The 16800-nt window shown below is 47.6% G+C and overlaps 1 protein-coding gene across 1 annotated transcript in view; it reads left to right on the top strand.

The window, feature by feature from the left end:
- Nucleotides 1-16800, top strand: part of COG5 (component of oligomeric golgi complex 5) — a 287797-nt gene that overhangs the window by 265499 nt on the left and 5498 nt on the right. Inside the window, exons 20-21 of the mRNA XM_088834301.1 lie at nucleotides 9699-9825; nucleotides 10307-10386. Coding sequence (XP_088690427.1) covers nucleotides 9699-9825; nucleotides 10307-10386 — 207 coding nt within the window. The remainder of the gene's footprint in view (nucleotides 1-9698; nucleotides 9826-10306; nucleotides 10387-16800) is intronic.

Raw genomic sequence — 16800 nt, 5'->3', positions numbered from 1 at the left:
TTTTAAGGACCATTGAATAGCTTAATGTCTAGGTCTTAAGTATCAGATTTTAGAAAATAAAAAGATGTTGTGCATATGGCTGTTTATTCAATAAGCCAGACTTCCCGAACTTTTCACATCATGGCACACATAGAAAATGTATATGTACAAAAAGATGACCAACCCTGAGAGCCAAGGGGATCAACATAATAGTTACAACTTGTGACTGAAGCATACCAGATGGGAAGCCTTGATGTCAGCTGTCCATAATATCCTGGAGTGTGATGTTTTTTAATATTTCTTTCTAAAGATAGGTAAGAGAGTCAAGGCATGTGGCTTTCTATAAACTGACTCAGTACTAGAAACTATAGTAATCAGTAAGTAGTATGTTCTTTGAAAGGTTGCTTCACTCTCTTATGTCACCCAAGGTCTTTGTAGAAAATTCAGGTATAATAGCACTTGAAATATAAGAACCTAAGGTTGTTGATTGAAGGGAGAGGCTTATCCTTTACTTTGCTGTGTGTATTTGGCAAAGATATTTTTAATGCCAACACAAGAGCCTGAACTTGTATTTTTCTCAAATGCCTTATTGTACAAAGTTGGATTTCAGAAAAAGTGGGGTCACAAGTGCTTCAGATACCTTCTTTGGATTAGCTCAAACCTTTTATAAGTATTTAAATCTTTTGGAAGTCTTTGAGTTTGGCACTACCAAATATGGACAAGTTGAAAGATTAAGAGGCACTGAGCTTACTGATCTTCCAGTCTTCTCTGTGTACCATTAAAAACAATCTTAATAAAACTCCTATAAAGAGATGGTTGATGGCATCACTGACTCAATGGACATGAGTTTCGGTAAACTCCGGGAGTTGGTGATGGACAGGGAGGCCTGGTGTGCTACAGTCCATGGGGTTGCAAAGAGTTGGACACAACTGAGGGACTGAACTGAAAGTTATTTACTCTGAGTAAGATGGAAACACAGCAGTCCCAGTTGGATGATAAATTGCTGCCCTGAGTCACAGAATCTTAGCATGCTAGAGGACATTAGCCAACTAGTTATTTTAAAAGGCATGGGAAAAACCATGATTTGGAATTTGCTAGATAAATATTTTGATAGTCCTGCCTCCCATATTTGGTTGTTTATTCCATGTGCATGTATTAAAACAGTGCTTATCTTCCCATTTGCTAATGGCAAGACAACCTTTATCCAGGTGCTGACTGTTTTTCTTTTTTTTACTTTTTGGCCCTACTGCACAGCATGTGGGAACTTAATTCCCCAACCAGGGATCGAACCTGTGCCCCCTGCAATGGAAATGCAGAGTCTTAACTGCTGGATTAGCAAGGAAGTCCCTATCTAAGTGCTTTTAACGTTGTATCACAGTATGGCAATACATGTTCTGAGGGTTTCACATAAGAACAGTTCTTTTTTAAGTCATTTAAGATTTTCTGTCAGCCCACCCCAGTTTCCACATGAGAAAAAGAATCTTTAAAGGAGTGTTTAAAGTTTGAAGAGTAACACCTTCTAGTATCTATTTAGGGAATAAAAAAATAATGATTGATTAGTATATAACATTTTTAAATCATGGGTTTTTTTATAGCTACTTTCTATCATGAGGCAATGGTCAACCTAGATGTGTTTCAAAACTTCAACTCTGATTGACAGTAAGAGAGATTTTATGTTACCATCTAGCATATACTTGCATGCAGGCACCCTCAAAACCATGCACACAAATATGCATGCAAACTTGTGCCATGAAACAGAAATTACTCTTTCTTCATGTGATATTCTCTGGTTTCTTTTGCATTTGGTTGTTTTAACCCATTTAATTGGTTTCGTGGCGCACTAATGTTTTGCATCCAGTGGTTTCTCACCCTTCTCTCAGGGCCCTCTATTCTTGAACTTGAGCTGCTCCAGTGGTAGGGGCCGAGTTTTGTTCCTTTCTCCATTTGTAAAGATGTGCGCCCTTTTCTCCTGGAATGCTGGTACCTGAGCTTCCTCCCGCAGATCCCTCAGCTCCCAAGGCATTGGCACAGATATAATCAGAGTAGTTGAATCGTGCCTATGAAGCCTTCTCCATATCTTTAATTCATTGAAAAATTCTAAAAGAGACTTATCTACCAGTGTATTCCTACAGTTGTTGGCTTAAATCTCAATAGAAAACTCAGATCGTGGCATCTGGTCCCATCATGTCATGACAAATAGATGGGAAAACAATGGAAACAGTGATAGACTTTAATTTTGGGGGCTCCAAAATCACTGCAGATGGTGACTACAGCCATGAAATTAAAAGATGCTTGCTCCTTGGAAGAAAAGTTATGACCAACGTAGATAACATACTAAAAAGCAGAGACATTACTTTGCAAACAAAGGTCCATCTAGTCAAAGCTATGGTTTTTCCATTAGTCATGTATGGATGTCATAGTTGGACTACAAAGAAAACTGAGCACCAGAGAATGGATATTTTTGAATTGTGGTTTGGAGAAGACTCTTGAGAGTCCCTTGGACTGCAGGGAGCTCAAGCCAGTCAATCCTTAAGGAAATCAGCCCAGAATATTCATTGGAAGGACTGATGCTGAAGCTGAAACTTCAATACTTTGGCCACCTAATGCGAAGAACGAACTCATTTGAAAAGACCCTGATGCTGGCAAAGATTGAAGTCAGGAAGAGAAGGGGACAACAGATGCTGAGATGGTTGGATGGCATCTCCAACTCAGTGGACATGAGTTTAAGTAAACTCCTGGAAATGGGATGGACAGGGAAGCCTGGCGTGCTGCAGTCCATGGGGTCAAAAAGAGTCAGACACAACCGAGCAACTGAACTGAACTGATTCCTACAGATACAGTGAACCTACAGAAATCTTTTGGATTGATTCTAATGCTTTCTCAGTTGTTTGAGTGGTTTTGGACACCATTTGATAAAGATTTTAGGATTAAGTGGATCAGGAAATAAAGTGTAGTATATTCTGGGGTTCAGATCTAGCCCTAGGCTGGAAAGGTTTTAGGACCTATCTTTGGAGAAGAGAGATGACAGTTCTGCTGCCTCTGTCTGTAAACGTGATTGGGCAAGGCCCTGGCCCTGCCAGTTTCTCTGCAGTTGTCCTGAGAGGGGAGTTGACTTAGGACAGCATGCCCGTGTGGAAGTCCCGCAGAACCCCTTCCGAGAGAGGAGTCAGTCAATACAGAGTCCTCTTTATTCCAGTAACTCACTTCTAGGCCTTGCTCTTGCTTCCTGCAAAAACTTGTCTTCTCCAGAATTTAGTCCTGAGCAGTTGCAGTGGTGCCCACTCTTGTTCATCTTCTTGTCAGTGCTATGACAAGGAAAAGGCATCATCTAGTGGTTATTTCCATAATTGATCTGGACTTTTGTTCCTGGACTGAAGGTTCTAAGTTATATCCGAACCAGCTCAGTGGCCATCAGTAGGAAACGGGCTAAAATAGGCCACATTCATCAGATCAAATATATGCAGCCAATTAAAAATTTATACTGTTAGTTAACGTCCAAGAAAAAGAAAAATACTTCCCAGTGTATCACAAAATGAAAAAACAGGCTACTCACCAGTATATACAATAGGCATCCCTGCTGTTTTAAAAATAATGACCTGTGGCTTTGGAGAGGAGAAGTCAAGGATGAGCATCAAAATACTACCTTTGGAGAGTAGCATTGTTTCTAGTGGTTTTTTTAAAAAGAGATTTCTTAAATTTTTCAAAGGTTTTGCTTTGGTTGTTTTATATTTGTAGTTAGAAATGTCAACAAATATATTTTAAAATTCCTCTTACAGTATTTCTCCCATTTAAAAATAACAAGTGAGCCTAAAAATATCATAAAATATACAAAAATATTATATAGTAAGGGGTTGGGGGGCAAAAAAAACAGCCAGACAACCAAAGCCCCAGCAGGTTTAGAGGCAGTGGCTACAGGAGGGGCAACAGGCCCAGTGCCAGGGAGGGTGACAGAGCCAGGCGGGGCGCCTCCAGCCCGGACCTCAGGTGCAGCCTTCCCTCCCCCCTCCCCAGACACCCTCGCCCTGGCAAGCATGCCCTTCCCGCATCAGGCAGCCATCTGCCTCAGGGCGTTCTCCTTGATGGTGATATTAGTGGACTCTTTAATTAGGCCGGCGAGCTTCTTCCATGCATTTACATTTTCCTGTCTACATTAGAATTTCTCAGGCAGCAGGAATCTTTTCCCCCAGAGAGAAGGCTGCCTCAGAAAGCTGCTGGCTTTACCGACTTGCCCCTGGGTATTTGTGTTGTAGCTGCACGCGGGACACATGAGCCCGCATCCCCGTCCATCCCTCTGCAGCATGGTGGTGTCCCCCAAGCGGTGCTCGTGCGGGAGGTTTCCTTCTCTCCACCTGGCCAGGGGCCTGTCCGTGCAGATCACTAAAGACCCTGCCTTCTAGCAGGCCCCAGCGTCCCCACTCCCCAGGAAATAGCCTGGTCCCTGAATTACATCCACAGCCTGCTCTGCTGAAAGCCTCCTCAGATTTAATGAAAAAGCACTGAGAGCTGCCAGGAGATAGGGGCTGTTCTGATGGGTCTGTTAGCATGCGGGGCACTGGAGAAGGGAGACCATCAGTAACTCTACAGAGTGCAGCATTCACGTCAGCAGTCTTCAGCTGGAGGATTGGTGAGGGTTTCCCATAGCTACAGTTGACCTCCCTGATCACCTGATGCTTGAGACTCAGAGCACGGCCTGGCCTGTGTGTCTTCAGACCCGACAGTGGCCGTCTCCACAGCCTCCAGCATGAGCGCCCCCAGCCCCAGGACCCCAGATAGGTTCTGTTCCTCCTTTCCACTTAGGCCACGCTCTGCAGTCACGATTTCTACAGTTTCTGGGTTCTTAATTCCGAGTTTCTAATGTCAGCGTTGGAGCCAGAAGGCAGCCACATCTGGGGTTTGGTTTGCTTTGCTGTCTGCCAGTACTTCAGCAGTTCCGGGAGCTCCTGGGTGAACATGCAGGGCTGGACGTTTCATTTTGTCATCTTTATTCTCGCAGTCGTCGTTTGGTCGTTTATTGTATGTTAGCCTGTGCTGAGCATTGTCCTGGGATTTTCTCCTTCCATCTTCAGGACGACAGTTGAGAATCGGGGGCTCATTCGGGGCTGAGGGATCGGTTTTCAGACTGCATGTGTGAGAGCTATGAGCTGTGGGGCTGCATTTGAGACCTCTGGCCGTGCCCTGCTAATCTGAAATGCCCTGTCTCCCTGACTTGCGCTGCAGACAGCCTGCCAGGAGATGCCTCAGGAGTCTTGAACCATGTGTGGACTTTTGTTCCTAGAAAATGTCTGAAATCCGTGCCTCCTTTGCATCCTAGTCCCGTGGGACAGACAACCTTGGACCCCAAGACCGGAACCTGGAGGGCCTCTCACCTCTCTGCTCTGAGCCCTGACTCACCCCCAGACGTCAGCCTCCTGCTTTGTTCTGGCCTGGGACACACACAGCCCCTCCAGCCACCATATGTGGACCTCTTCCCGTCTCTCCGAAACCCCACCATGTCCAGGGCAGGGAGAAGTCTTGTGTCCTCCCCGCCCCCTCATTTCTATGCTGATTCCGGGTCTCGGCAGTCTGGCCTCCTTCCTGGCCCCTCGCCAAAACAGCTTTGGAGTGGGGGTAGTGGCAGGCAGCACGCAGCACAGACCCTCTCGAACACTGGCTCTGGACATGCGAACAGGAGGACTTGGGTCTCACTCCACTTCAGAACTGGCCTTAACAGAGGACCAACAGCTGCACAGATCCCTTACATGTGGAGATCTCTACTAGAAGCATACTTTTTTATTCTAATGAGACCTAATACTTGATTAATTAAGACTACTAGCTGCCTGTGAGGTTTAACCTTGAAAGCGCTGCTTTTTGGAGTATTTTTTCTCAGAATGATTTTGTGGCATTGGGCTGTCTGCATTCTGTAATACCTTAATTTGTTTCCTTTTGTTCCTTGTATCACCTCAGATGGTGATATATTTTTTGAACTCCCTGGTATTTCAGATTCCACCTGCAATCAGGGAGGATGGGGGTTTTCATGCTGTGTTCTTTCCGCTTCTTAAAACAAGCACCAGAAACAAAATGTCTGCAGTCAGTGTTTACAGGTAATTGTGTCAGTGAGGCATAATACCAAATCAAATCCAGTTTTGCTTCCCATGGCTTTTTTGGCAGTCCTGTTAGTGGCTACATTTGGTCTTGGCAGAAAAAGAACATCTGTGACTCAGAGCTTCAAAGGGACAGATGATTGACCAAAAGATGCTATTTCAAAGTGAGCTGGTTTCTCCCAGGCTTTGCCCTATGCTGGAGTCACCAACAGCAGCCACGGTGCACAGCTCAGCTGGGCTGCTGGACGGGACGCGTTTCAGATTGTTTCTCCCTCCCACTCCCTTTCTCACCCTTCTTCCCTTTCCACCCTTGTAGTGTTTATTGATGGGTGGGACTTCCCTGGCGGTCCAGTGGCCAGGACTCAGCACTGTCACTGCTGCGGGTCTGGGCTCAATCCCTGGTCAGGAAACAAAGATCCTGCAAGCCACATGGCACAACCAGTGTGTGTGTGTGTATACAGACACAGATATTCAAATTGTACAACTAATTTAATTGCTGTAGACAAGTTTCAAATTTGACTTTAAATTTCCCGAAGCCGAAGATAAAAGAGGAACAGAATCAGCTGTGTAATTCCCATTTTCAGAAAGAAGAAAATGTGTCAGTTGTTTGGAAAATAGTTCAGTGTTTCTTAGTGTTTCATTCTCATGTGTCCGTGGGGCTTCAGATAGTGAGCACCTAGAGAGCCTAGGGACCAAAGTGCCTGGTCATCTTCCTGTCCTAGTGGCAGAAAGGACTCCATGTGGCTGCTTTTCAGTGAGTTGAGGACTGTCATACAGGACTGGCCCCTGCCCTGGGTCTCCTGTCATCAGCCAGGGTTCCAGGTGAATCCTACCATGTCACATGCTGTAGCAGAGAGTAGGCTTTACTGGGGCAGGGGAGGCCCCTCACCGGCCCATGGGTGGCTGGAGAGAGGGGGAGGCATGTGCTCCCCTGTCTTGGCACATGGCTCTGGGTGGCCTTTCACGTATGCCGGACCTGCAGGGTGAGCCCATGGCCCAGTAGAGGAACCCCTCCCGACTGGCTCCTCCCCCTGTTTAGTTCTAACCTGGAAGCAGTCATGTCAGTGGTGCTCTTGGCCCCTGGCTGGACTTGGAGGATGGGAATGGCAGCTGTTCAGCACCCGAGGACCTCAGGCTGTAAGGCGTTTTCAGCTTCCCCTGCCAGAACAGGGGTCTGCCAGCTATAGGAAGTGGAGCTCTGGGGTGCAGTGTCATCCCCTCCGCCCAGAGTCAGCTTCCAGAGGCCTCTGAGACCATGCCAGTCATCACCCCACAGGACCTTCAGGTCATGCCAGGTGAAAATAATTCCACGAGAGAGTGTGATGAGATGGTTCAAGTAGGTGGGTGACTGGAGATCCACTTTGACCATAGAGAGAATCTGGGGTTACTAAATAGATACTAACTGCATAGCCTTTAGACAGCATGCTGGAAGCATTCATTTGCTCAGGTTATCGCATAGGAGCTGTTGACAGTTTGAAGTTGTGCTTTCTCCAAGGGGTCTTTGTTTCTCTCTGAGAATAAGTCTGTTCTAAAAACAGATGCATAGTCACTCCAGTTGATACACTAAAAGAGGCTGCCTAGCAAAATGAAGTTTGAGTCTGTGTTGTACCCTTTCCTGGCTTTTACTCGCTCTCTTCCTCCTGGTATGCTTATCTGTAAAATGCGGGTGCAGCAGTGCCTGCCTGATAGGGTTGTTGGAGGAGCGAACCAGTTCACGTTTATGAAGCTTTCCGTCAGTGCCCTGTGTGGTGGAAACTGGGAGTTTTGCTCTGTGGAGATGGGATTTTCCATGCACAAGGGAACGACTTACAGGCATGCCTCCAGGCAGACCAAAAGTTCCTGCAGCGATGTTTTCATACCCGAGTAGGTGCTGAATGTGCTGCCTACAGCTCTGCAGCATAGAACCCTGTGAGGTGACTGACCTTGAGAATGTCTGAGGTGAGCATACCACCCGGGGCCATGGGAAGACCCTAGTCCCGCTCCCGCGGAGGACCTGATTCAGACCTTTATGGATGTCTGCTAACAGCGCAAGTGAACTGAAGAGTTTCCACAGTAGCTAAAGACTACAAATTACAGAATGATGTTATTGTTATAGAACAGTTGAAATTAGAAAACTTCCTACAAGGGATAAATTTTACTTAGTCACTCAAACATGTCTGGCTCTTTTGGGACCCCAGTGGACTGTAGCCCACCAGGCTCCTCTGTCCATGGGATTTCCCAGGCAAGAATACTGGAGTGGGTTGCCGTTTCCTTCTCCAGGGGATCTTCCCCTCCGAGGGATTGAAATCACGTCTCCTGGTTCGCAAGTGTATTTTTTGCCACTGAGCCACCTGGGAAGCCCCAAATTTTACTTATAGAATAGTTAATATAAAGACATTCTTTCCAATAGTATTCTGGATCCAGCCGGAACCAGCTGTCTGGTGAGAGCTCTCCCGACTCTTGAGTGAGCCGTCACTGTGGTGAAGAAGCTTGTCCTGCTTTGTGCAGGCCCTCAGCTGTAGACTGGAGTAAATAGCATGGGGTGCAGTGCGAGGCCAGGGTACAGAGCTGCTGTGCAGACTTCAGAATCTCTGCTCAGTCAGATGTTGCCATCTTACCTCTTGAGATTCAGCCTCTACAGCTTGGCCTGTATCAGAGCCCAAAGCCAAGGAAGAGTCAGTGCAAGTTTCAAATTATTTTTGCCAGCATTTTGACAAGGTAGTAGGTGGTTAGTAACAGGGTAGATTTGCCTGCAGGTTCCTGTAAAATGCAAGCAGGCGTACACTAGAGATATTACAGGTTCGGTTCTAGCCCACTGCCTCACAGCAACTCTCAGAGTAAAGCCAGTCACATGAATTCTTTGGTTTCCCAGTGCATATTAAAGCTGTATTTAAACTATCCTCTAGTTAATTAAGGATGTAGCAACATTATGTCTAAAAAAATTGTACATATCTTAATTAAAAATATTGCTAAAAAAAGATGCTAACCATCATCTGACACCACAGAGCAGGGTTGCACAAACCTTCAGTTTGTAAAAAAAAAAAAAAAAGCAAACCCGAAAAAAACCCACCAAATCTGTGAAGCCCAGTAAAATGAGACAAGCCTATCTTGGATGGTAACACCTAGACACACAGTGTTTTAGAAGAGAGGGATGCCCAGCGAGGTAATAATGTCATTTATATAAGGATATAATTGCCCTTTGAAAAGCTGTATAGAAAATGGTTGAATTTATCCAAATTAGCTTATAGCCCATGGAAGGATTATATATAAAATAAAAGCTGAAAGTTTTGGCCACCGTTAGAACCATTTAGTTAGAACTACTTGAAGGCTTTAACTGTGTGCTTTCATTTTAGCCGTTTATCAGATGAGCTCTAAGAGAGGGTTTTGCTGAATCACCTTAAAGTCAGACCCAAAGGCAGTGAGCTGGGGGCCAAGAAAGGAGCTGAAGGGAGAGTCAGCCTACGTGTGTGTGTGTGTGTGTATGTGTGTGTTAGGCTAAGAAATGGTTAAGAATTATCCAGTCTAGGAAGACTGCTATTATTCATTCTATTATGTATTATTCTATTACACTAATGCTAATGTGCTATTATGATTCTTCTACTGAATCACCTCTTTCCATATTGAACAGCATTAAATGACTTCTGCATTTCCTTCATTTAGACCACTGCTCTTCCAAACAAGTGAACACGTGGCCAGCAGCCCTGCACTGGGGGACATAATTCCATTCAGCATCATTATTCAGTTTTTGTTCACAAGAGCACCCCCAGAACTGAAATCCCCCTTCCAGGTAAGGAGGTGAAACCAGAATCCTCTTACTTGTCTTAGAATGCGGGGGACTGCCCCCACCCCACTCCTAACTCACTGAAGTTTCTGGCCTTCTCCTGCCGAGAGAAGGCATGAGTTTGTGTCTTAACAGCGAATGATTCAGGAGAGAAGATTCCCACTACCCAGGCCCTACTTTCTCATCAATGTATAGATCACCTGCCACATCTAGAATTAGCCCTTTAAATAACAGTGATGCGAGTAATTTATGTTTATAAAGCTTTTTTGACAGAGGCCCCATTTCCTTTGCTGACCCACCTTCAACTGACAGACCTGAAAGGCTCCCTGGGGTTGGGAAGGTGCACCAAGGGCCATGCTGCCTGCCTTTGGGGCCGGTGTCTGGGGTCCTCTGATCCCGGGAGTCCCAGAGATCCTCTCCGAACCTGCAAACGCCCTACAGGACAGGACAGGGTGTAGCCGCTCTCTAACTCTGTTTCCACCCACAGAGGGCGGAGTGGTCCCACGCTCGCTTCTCCCAGTGGCTGGATGATCACCCTTCTGAAAAGGACAGGCTCCTCCTCATCAGGTAAAGCCACGTGTGGCAGGCGCACCTGTGTGTTCTTGAAGCCCAGGGCCTGGGGGACGCCAGGGAGAGGGGCCCAGGTAGGTGTGTCCACGTGGTGCACCCCGGGCCTCACCTGCCAGAGCGCCACCAGGAGAGCTGGTGGGCCCAGCAGGGTTTGCTTCCATGTCCCTCCATCTGCTAGTGCTGTCCTTTGCCTGATGCAGCCCTAAGAACCTCGCACTTTGAGAACCATCCTCAGCTATGAAACGACTCCTGGCCTTGGCTCCACATTTTCTGCTTCTTTTCTGCGTGGGGCAGTTACTGAAGTGGTGGAGTCCAGATGTGAGTAAAATGTGGTACAGTTGTTAGTGGACACCCCGCAGCCTGGTGCCTCACAGGTGTATTTATGCACGTGTGCACGCACATGCAGACACACACACCCTGCACACCCACACCCACACACACCTCGCGCACCCCTGCACACACACACAACCCCCTCGCGCACACCTGCCATGCTCAGGGAGGGATGTTTCCACTCTCAATGTATGCACACACCCCGCGCACACACACACACACGCACACACACACACACCCACACACACACACCTGCCATGCTCAGGGAGGGATGTTTCCACTCTCATTGTATGCACACAACCTGCACACACACACACACACACACACACACCTGCCATGCTCAGGGAGGGATGTTTCCACTCTCATTGTATGCACACAACCTGCACACACACACACACACACACACACACACCTGCCATGCTCAGGGAGGGATGTTTCCACTCTCATTGTATGCACACAACCTGCACACACACACACACACACACACACACCTGCCATGCTCAGGGAGGGATGTTTCCACTGTCACATATGCACAGGCACCGCATGCCCCTGCACACACACACACCCCCGCACACCCCTGCGTGTGCGTGCACATACACTCTACGCGCACACACATACATACACACATACACACACCCCGCACACCCCCACCATGCCCAGGGAGGAACGCTTCCACTGTCACATGTAACTTACTAAGCATCTCTCCTGCATCAGCACCACTCCTTTGACATTTCTGTCACCAAGACCTGCCGAGACCTCTTAGCCACCAAATCCCAGTGTTTGTTCTCTCAATCTCACTGTGCAGCTTTAGCTGAAAGTTACCACCACTTCCTTCTTAAAACTCATCCCCTGACCAACTCCACACATTTTTATTAATGCCCACTATGTGCAAGGCCCTTAGGACACAAAGCTAGCAGACAGGCCCCGCCTTCTCGGATCTTTCCTGACCCCTCGGTCGTTTGTTCCTGCTCTGACCTCTGACTGGTTTTCCCTCAGTCTCGTCTGCTGAGTTGTCTTCTTCTGTCCACCCCTGGAATGCCATCGCTTCCCACGCTGTGTCCCTGGCTGCTTTTCTGTCACATTCAGTCTGTATTTCGGTTCCCCGGTGAGCTCACTCAGACCGGTGACTCTAGTGACTCTTCTGTCCTGCGACCCCGGGACTGTGGTTCACCTTGGTTGCTCGGGGTCTCAGGCCGGCAAACTTGCTGTTACATGTCACCACTCAAAATCCCACAGAAATCTCAACCCTAAAATGTTTAAATCATCTTTCCTCTCAAACCTGCTTAGTTCTCCTAGACTCACTATGTTGGTTGGGGTGTCACTGTCAGCTGTATTCAGCCAAGCTAGAAAACCTTTAAGCCATCATTCACCTCCTTGGTCACCCTCATTCTCCAAAGCCCATCAGCCGTACCTCTTAAATCACTCTGGGAGCCATCCTCAGCTCTTCAAAGGGCTCCTAATGCTGCTGGTCTGGGAAACAGCACCAAACACGTTCGCTTAGGCCTGAACTCGGGGTAAGTTGGGTTGTCCAAGGGCAGTGTGGGGCTCATGTGTAAAGCGATTCTCAACTGTGTTTGCACCCAAGAGTCATTTACAGAGCTTTGAAAAATCCTGGTATAGAGACCATACCCTCAACTCCCTCAGAATCTCTGGGGTTGGGCCCTGGCATCAGGATTCCTTAAAGTGGCTGGGCAGCTCCTTACAGCATAGCCAGGACTGAAACCGAGGTGCCAGGTGAGAGACCCCACAGAAGAAGGAAGCTGTGGGAGGTCACGGGAGGAAACGTCAGCCCACCAGGTCCTGGGAGGGGAACTGAGCTCAAGCATGATGATTGGAGCCCAGGGGAGCCCTTGGCTCCGCCAGCGCCTGTGTGGATAAAGTGGAGGTTGGCCCGCATCTGCTCTTCTTCCTTGCTGGTCTGTTACTCTCTCGTCTAAGAGCATCTGATCCAGAAACCGGGCAGGATGTGTGGTGATCTGTCACCGTCAGCGCAGTGTCTGGTTGAGCTGGTTTCAGAAAAGGCTTCAGGTGCGAATGAGGGACTCTGCTTGGGGCTGCCGTGGGGGTTGTGATGTCTGTGAGTTTCCCCTGAGGCCCGAAGACTCACCCAGCTGCAGTGCACTGGCTGATAGAAGAGGACTCGGGACTCAGTTATTGAACAGGGTGCACTTTTGTCTTCTTAGAGAGTTGGATGGAGTTCATCTACAACAGTTGTCCTGCTGTGGGCACATCACAGATCTGTTTTCTTTTGCTTCTTTTTAAAAATGTCTCCTGAGTGATATCATCAGCAGTGCTGTTGCTAAGCCTATATTTAGCAACCGAAAATCACGCTCAAAAATACTGTCATGCTTTCTGAAGAAGGCCTGCCCATCACTGCACACACGGCTGCTATTAGAGCCTTCCACTCTGAGTGGGGAATGAAGCCCTCCTTGAGGGATTTCAAAACACTGCTTCTCCTCTGGCCCAGGCCGATGGCAGGGAGGGGCGCTTTGTCCTAGAGTACCCTCTTTCTTGTCTGTCATTGCAAAACTGGTTTCTTCCCTGCATACTGAAGCACCGCTGGATGAATTTCTTGCCCCTGTAGATAAACCCAGGGTGAGTACTGTCCTTTAAATGTCAGTAAATTTGTTTTAGCTTTGGGGCAAACCTTGCTGCATCTGCTGCTCCCGGCACGGTGTGTTGCGTTGTCATAAGTAGGGCAGATCGAGGTTACAGCAACTACTGCGGAACTAATGGCAAGTAATGACCTCTCTTCTGCCTTCCTTTCTTCTTCCTTTTGACGCCAGATATTTTCTCTAGAGTTTGAATGAATCCTAGTCAACTTAATAAACCAGTAACTCCTGGGGCCATGTGGGGGACGTGGGGAAGATGGCACCTCCCCAGCAGGCAGGCCTGTGTGCCCTCGGCGGGAGGGCGGCAGCGGGAGAGCCTGCAAGTGTTGCTTGTGTTCTCTACAAAGATGAAGGCTGAGGTTTTGATGCAAAGATTCCTTAAGCTCTGCCGAAGCGGTAGGATTGGCCGCAAACCCACTGGCTCTTGATAACTGGCAGTGGGGCAGCAACTTTTCTGACTGTGGCCCCCTCGCCTTTGCTCCTCCTGAGTCTCAGTAGGGGAGCACCTTTATGGTGTCACAACTGTCTACAGACTTTATTTGCTGATTGGTACTTTACATCTGTACGATCGTCAGACAGTTCTTTGTGCCAAGTGCATCCTTGAACCAACCCCCCCCCCCCCCCCCGCCAACAGGCATCCAGGACCCACAGACTGGGAACCATTCCCTCAGCTCCTCCACTTCTATAGGACCACAGGACCCCTATGGATGGAGGGTGAAGTTTGGTCTCATAGGAGCTGATGTTCCAGTGGCATGAGATCCCTACCCATTCTGGGAACTGGGTGCCTAAGATGAGATCCTGAGGTGGATGGAGCCAGGGGAGAGCCTGTGAAGGCACAGGTAGTTTTTTAAGTCATGTATGTGTTTCAGTATTAAGCACACTGTTATTTCATGGCTGACAAAAATCAGTTTTGTTTTCTATGAAAACCTCCACTTATATCACAATGCAGTGTTGTCAACACAACCCCGTCCTCTACTAAATGTTTGCAGAATTCCTATGCTACTTTTTTTTTCAATAAGGATAACTTTAATAATCTTCCTATTTTGGATACAAACCAGAGTTTAGAGTCTTACATAATGTTTGGCCCAATTTCCAAGAAAGCTGATGTTTTTTGCTTAGGCAAATGAAGAAATATAATAATTGCTTGAAAATCTTGCTCTGAGTTTACGTGGGAGGGCAGCTTTAATCCTTTTTCTCTCCATAGTTCTCATAGTGTTTTTGATGAACAAAACTAAAAGCACTAACCACACTGATTTCTGTTCTTCCACATACTGTGTGGCTTTATGTAATGTCTTACTGTTCTGAAAGCAGACAAAATGCTACGTGGATTTTTGTCTAAATATTAGATAAAATGACTCTCACCCTCTAACCCATTCACTGCAGAATGATGACAGTTTCTGTGAATTTCAGTGCTCTGATTTCTTAGACTGATAACATCCACACCATCGATCGCCTCAAAGACTGTGGACCCTTGGGTTTCTCTACTTTGTGCGAGTCTGCAGGGCCTGCATGGTGGGAGTGGGCCGAGTGCCTGGGATGCCATGGCAACTTGAATAGTATCACTAAAAGAAGCACGTTTTCCTCACAGAGAAACAGCTTCGTTTAAGCCTCATCTCTGACATGAATAAGGCGTCTCACAGAACATTCTTCTCTAAGGGCATTTGTTAGATTCCAATCTACGTGCATGTACTGTTGAGGATCCCCTACACTCATGCTTCTCTTATACTTTCTTCAGTGCTTTTGTCCTTTTCATCATAGCCGTATCTTCCTGTATCTAATTCACTTTTAAAATTCATTCACTGTGCATTTGTCAAGCACTAGTCCTGGGGCTCCATTCATGCATGAAATGATTGTTACATCGTAAGAGTGAAACTGCCCAGCACAGAGATCCTTACACTGCAGTGTGATCATGTGGGCAGAAGGGTAAAGACCTGCTCTTTACATAGAGAATCCGAGGCCATCAGAAGTGCAGTGGGGGGACCTCCCTGGTGGTCCAGTGGCTAAGACTCTGAACTCCCAGTGCAGAAGTGCAGTGGGGAAAACCATGTTGGAGGGCTTCATCAGTTCAGAAGTGTACCTCAAAGAGAGCCGGGTGCCTCACAGGACAAGCCTTTAATTCTAACTAAATTAGATCTTGTGGGTATTCTTCCCACTTTGCCGATGGACGGGCTCAAGACACAGTCTAGATCACACAGCTTGGTCGGGGGGCAGAGCCTAATGTACCGATTGTGCTTTTTTAAAAAATTTATTTATTTATGGTGGGGGCTGGGTCTTTATTGTTGTGCATGGGCTTTCTCTAGTTGTGGCGAGCAGGGGCTGCCCTCTTGCTGAGGTGCCTGGGCTTCTCAATGCTACGGCTTCTCTTGTCATGGCTCGCGGACTCTAGAGAGCAAACTCAGTAGCTGTGGCACACAGACTCGGTTGCCCTGCAGCGCGTGGGATCCTTCCGGACCAGAGATGGAACCCACATCTGTATTGGCAGATAGATTCTTAACCACTCGGCCACCAGGGAAGTCCCCATCTGTTCCCGCCAGGCTTCCACACCCCCACCCCCACCCCCTGCGCTGCTGGTTTCTGGGTTGATTACTTCATTGTGAGTAGTGAAGTATGAAGCCGGCTTTCAGAGATCCATCCCCAAATGCTGCTAAGGGTCCTGCTAAGCTGTGCTATTGGCACAGAAGTCCTAGACTTTTCCACTTCTTGTGACTCCAGGGTGGTTTGTTTTGTGCTGCCTGGAATTAGGAAAGGCTTTATCAAAAACAAAGCACTTGAGCTGGTTCTAAGTAAAAGCTCTTACAAGGAAGAAGTGGGATGGGGTTGGGGGTGGCACGTGTAAAGATAAGTCCCGAGGAAGGTTCTCACTAACTTAAAGACTGGCTCTCACTAACGATGAGATGGTGTGGACAGAGGGAAACAGGCCTTTTTTTGGAGCTCAACTTTAGAGTATTTGCACAGGCACCCCAGTGTTTCAGTGGGTGGGCATAGGGGTTGGGCTGTGCCTGTGTCGGTAACACAGACAACAGAAACTAATGATTTGAGGGTCTTTTTAGGTACAGCATACAGTTTGGGGCCCAGCAGTGACACAGTTGGGGAAGGTTGACGATGAAGCTGGTGTGCAGTAGGGTTGTGAACGTAGACACTGTCCCGGGGGCAGGAGGGCATGGCAGGTGGTGGACCACAGGCGGCTGCCCTGGCTATAGTGTGGGCCTCTAGCGCAGGGCTAATGGCACTGGGATGACCACCACCCACAAGGCTACCCCAGTATTAGGGCACAAAATGGCAGGATTCAGACTGAAGCAAAGGTGAGAGGAGGGACCAGATGTGGTAATATGTTGTTCAGTTGCTAGGTCATGTCTGACTGTTTCCCCATGGACTGTAGTACACCAGGCTCCTCTGCCCTTCACTATCTCCCTGAGTTTGCTCAAACTCCTGTCCATTGGGTCACTGATGCCATCCAGTAATCTCATCC

This window comes from Moschus berezovskii, chromosome 3, assembly GCF_049115385.1.
Source record: "Moschus berezovskii isolate FMDL1 chromosome 3, NW_MosBer_1.0, whole genome shotgun sequence".
Lineage (NCBI taxonomy): Eukaryota > Metazoa > Chordata > Mammalia > Artiodactyla > Moschidae > Moschus > Moschus berezovskii.
Note: the sequence above shows the minus strand (reverse complement) of the source record. Positions and strands in the feature narration are given on the sequence as shown.